Source organism: Acanthisitta chloris, unplaced genomic scaffold (assembly GCF_000695815.1).
Source record: "Acanthisitta chloris isolate BGI_N310 unplaced genomic scaffold, ASM69581v1 scaffold1089, whole genome shotgun sequence".
In the NCBI taxonomy this organism is placed as follows: domain Eukaryota; kingdom Metazoa; phylum Chordata; class Aves; order Passeriformes; family Acanthisittidae; genus Acanthisitta; species Acanthisitta chloris.
Window position 1 is genome coordinate 500 of NW_008691791.1, and position 3,842 is coordinate 4,341.

The 3,842-nt window shown below is 45.0% G+C and overlaps 1 protein-coding gene across 2 annotated transcripts in view; it reads left to right on the plus strand.

Moving 5' to 3' along the window:
• Positions 1 to 1,336: 1,336 nt before the first annotated feature.
• ATE1 (arginyltransferase 1) overlaps positions 1,337 to 3,842 on the plus strand; it is a 72,278-nt gene continuing 69,772 nt past the window's right edge. For both annotated transcript variants that reach the window (XM_009082349.1, XM_009082348.1), the window contains exons 1-4: positions 1,337 to 1,398; positions 1,745 to 1,807; positions 2,042 to 2,145; positions 3,027 to 3,299. In XM_009082349.1, coding sequence (XP_009080597.1) covers positions 1,337 to 1,398; positions 1,745 to 1,807; positions 2,042 to 2,145; positions 3,027 to 3,299 — 502 coding nt within the window. The remainder of the gene's footprint in view (positions 1,399 to 1,744; positions 1,808 to 2,041; positions 2,146 to 3,026; positions 3,300 to 3,842) is intronic.

Consider the following 3,842-nt stretch of genomic DNA (forward strand, 5'->3'; position numbering starts at 1 on the left):
CCCGGTTCCCCATGCCCTGAGCTGGCAGTGCCCTGTGCCCCATGCCCTGGGCTGGCAGTGCCCTGTGCCCCATGCCCTGAGCTGGCAGTGCCCTGTGCCCCATGCCCTGGGCTGGCTGTGCCCTGAGCTGGTAGTGCCCCGTGCCCAGGGCTGCTGGTGCCCCATGCCCAGGGCTGGCAGTGCCCCGAGGCAGCCCAAGGGTGACTCTGTATCCGGAGCCACCCAAGGTTCACAGGTGAACCCAGTGCGACCCCTCGCCCCAGGGTGTATGGGAGAGCTCCTCCGGTATGATGGAAGAGCCATCAGAAGCAGCGGGAAGGCTCTGCCAAGGATGAACTGCTGTGATTCTTGGTGCTGCGGCGTTGCCTCCGGGTGCTCCTGCCCTGCCTCTGCCCTCCCAGCCGCAGCCTGGTTTAACCTGCAGGGCGCAGCAGGTCAGCCCTGCTCGCGGCTCTGAGCTGTGTCTGCGGCCAGCTCGACGGGAATCACCCTTGATTCCTGTGCCTGCTGAGGAGGTGACGCTCCCTGAGCTCTGCTCACTGAGCGGTGCTTTCCGAGAGCTCCCTGGGAATGGTCTGTGTTGGCTTCAGCAACGCTCAGTTCTTCTAGCCCAGCGTTTCTTACTGATTTTAACGAAAAAAGCAGCAATTTTATGTTGTTTTGCTGGTGTGTCTTGGTGAAAGGTAGCAGGTAGAGAGGTAAACTTGTACAGTTAGAAATATAGTGGATTGCATCCTGAGATTTCTCTGTTGGGTTTGGGTTGGTTTTTTTAAACTGAATATGTTGAAATCAGTAATTTATGATAATTTATGAATACGCCAACTACTCGAAAGACACCAAAAGTGGCTGCTAGCTACTCAGATTTACAGTAATCACAAAATGGTTTAGGTTGGAAGAAACATTAAAGTTCATCTCATTCCACCTCTTGCCATGGGCAGGGACACCTCCCACTAGCCTAGGTGGCTCCAAGCCCCATCCAACCTGGCCTGGAACACTCCCAGGCATGAAGCAGCCACAGCTGCTCTGGGCAACCTATGCCAGTGTCTCACTACCCTCACAGGGAAGAATTCCTTCCCAATATCCAGTCTGACCTTGCCCTCTGTCAGCTTGAAGCCATTTCCCCTTGTCCTGTCACTCCATGCCTTTGACAGAAATCCCTCTCCAGCTCTTCTGTAGCCTCAGGTACTGAAAAGGGCTTTAAGGTCTCTCCAGTACCTTCTCTTCTGCAGACTCTCCCAGCCTAGCTCCATAGCAGAGCTGCTCCAGCCACTACTGTAGAACTTGTTTTAAAGCCAGAACTGGTCAGTGAGGTGTGTTGCTGTTGTTTATTTCAGGTATGTGGGCACATTCGATGACAGTGCAGGATTACCAGGACCTCATAGACAGAGGATGGCGAAGGTAAACTGAAAAAGAAACTCCAAAGCTCTGTTGTCAGCTTAGATTCAATTTAGAATCCACATTTAAAATGTAGATCTGTGAAAACAGTTAACTCGTTTCCGTTAGTAGCTGAAATACAACGATTTGTCCAGTGCTCTGTGACCTTTTGTAACATGACAGAGTTGAACAGGAAATGCCTCAGTTACTTTAGAAGGATAATATTGTAGTATAGCAACAAAGAGCTGAAGAACTTGACATTTGTTACCATGTAATGCCTTGATATGATTTTAATTGAAAAGGTTGTTCTTCCATTTGTGTTGTAATACAAACAGCAAAAAAATCAATTTGTGTTTATTGCCATTTTCAGAAGTGGGAAGTATGTCTACAAACCTATCATGAATCAAACATGTTGTCCTCAATACACAATAAGGTAAGAAGCTCAAAATACTCTTCTGTGAGGTATTTGGCTACTTCAAATATGTTCCACCATTTGTGTTTAATGCTTTAAACACATCATACTTGAAGTTTATCTACTTTTAATGGTACTTTGATTAGTAAATATATAGTGTAATTTTTAAGCAGTTCTTTAGCTTTTTTTTTTCTGGGACAATCTTTCACAAAACAAATGGTCATCATCTTCTCTCTTTATTTTCTTTTCTTTTAGGTGCCAGGCTTTGCATTTTCAGACCTCCAAATCTCACAAGAAAGTTCTGAAGAAAATGTTGAAATTCATTTCTAAAGGAGATGTTTCAAAAGGAGCAAATGATGGTAAGAAACTCTTAGTGTTTGAAAACCAATCCTGATGTTTGGAAGGAGGATTAAATACCTACTTGAGTGACCAAATGGCCAATAGGCTTTGCATTTCATGGGTAGGTTGTGTCTTTGTGGTGTGTTTTGAATCAAGAGTCCTTACATAGCCCAGAGACCCAATTGTGCAGCTCACTTGCTGGGTTGAAGAATTCACATACTTTTTCCATAGACCAGCTTATTTTCTTTTTCATCTGGGCACTTGCTGACTTCCTGACTGGGTGCCATAGAGACTTAGACCCTGTTTTCACTTTTGTCACAGAAGTGATAAACTGGAGAGGACTAAGCAGAACAGTGTGTGGCAGAGAAAAGGAAAAGCAAGCAAAAAGGCTTTTTCTTCCAGGTGATTGAACAGTCACACTCCATTTATCCAGCACCAAACCCAGCTATTCTCCCTTGTGGTGGAACTTGTGTAGGTTCTGAATCATTACAATTTGCCTCTTTTGTGTGGTATGTTAGGGGTTTTGGACCTTTCTTGTTGTTTGTTTGAACTTATGGCCTGAGGTTAGCTGACTGTCCCATTTTAGTGGAGAAAATAAAACTGTTCCCATAAATCATGGAATCATAGAGTGATAAGGGGTTGGAATGAACCTTAAAGATCATTTAATCCCACCCCACTGCCCTGGACAGGGACTCCTCCCACTAGACCTGGTTGCCAACCAAGTGAGTTGGTGTTGGTAATTGAGGGTCGTTAAGGAAACATTGCCTTCAGACTGTTACAAACTAATTTCATCCGTTGGAAAACACTTGTAAAATTGGAACTAAGTTAATTTCAATTGTGTGAAGTGTGAGCTGTGTTTACACCGAGAGAAATTCCCTCATGCACTGTTTGTTATTTCCAGAAGAGCCGATGGATTCCCATATTGAGGATGCAGTCGCCTGTGATTTTCCATACAAGAGTGAGTCTCATGTCAGTCAGTCTGAACTGACTCCCTTGGGAGAGGATCACACTGGGAGCGTTGGGAATGAAGATAAGGACTCAGGAGAAACAGAAGAAGAGGTGAATGTGCAGAAGGTGGAGTCGGATTCCCTTCAGATCTGTGCAGACAAGGACACTCCTGTCCCTGGAGAGCCATCACACTCAGCTAAAGTTGTTCATGCACCACCTAAGCCAGGTACTCACATTTCTGCTTGGAATTGGAATATACTGTCATGGTTTTGCATGTTGTTGAAGTCCTTTTGTTTATCTTGCCAAGTAAAACAGTGGTTGGTTGTTTTTATTCCCTTACTCCTCCCAATCTGTGGCACTGCAGTATATAAATAGGGAGTTGCTGGGTGTTACTTGTTTCCTTAGTTTTTCCTGAAGGTTGCATTGAGTTTCATGATATTAATTTTTTTATTTCTGTTTTGGTTTTAGTTTAGTTGTGGTGAATACATAACTACACACAATAGTTTTCTGTAACTTAATTAGATTGCAGTCAGATAGGTCAAGATGACAGAATCTCATCGCACATTGGGATCAGTTCCCAGTTCTGGATACTTTTGTGTGCAGAAGATGTACTCCCAGCTCACCCTTTCTGCTGTAGGTGTGGTGTCTCAGGCTTTGTGTACCTTGAGGTGTGGTGCATAGAATCACAGAACACCTCGAGTTGGAAGGGACCCATAAAGATCATCTTGTCCAATTCCCTGGTTGTCAAAGCTGCATGCGCCTCTGGCTG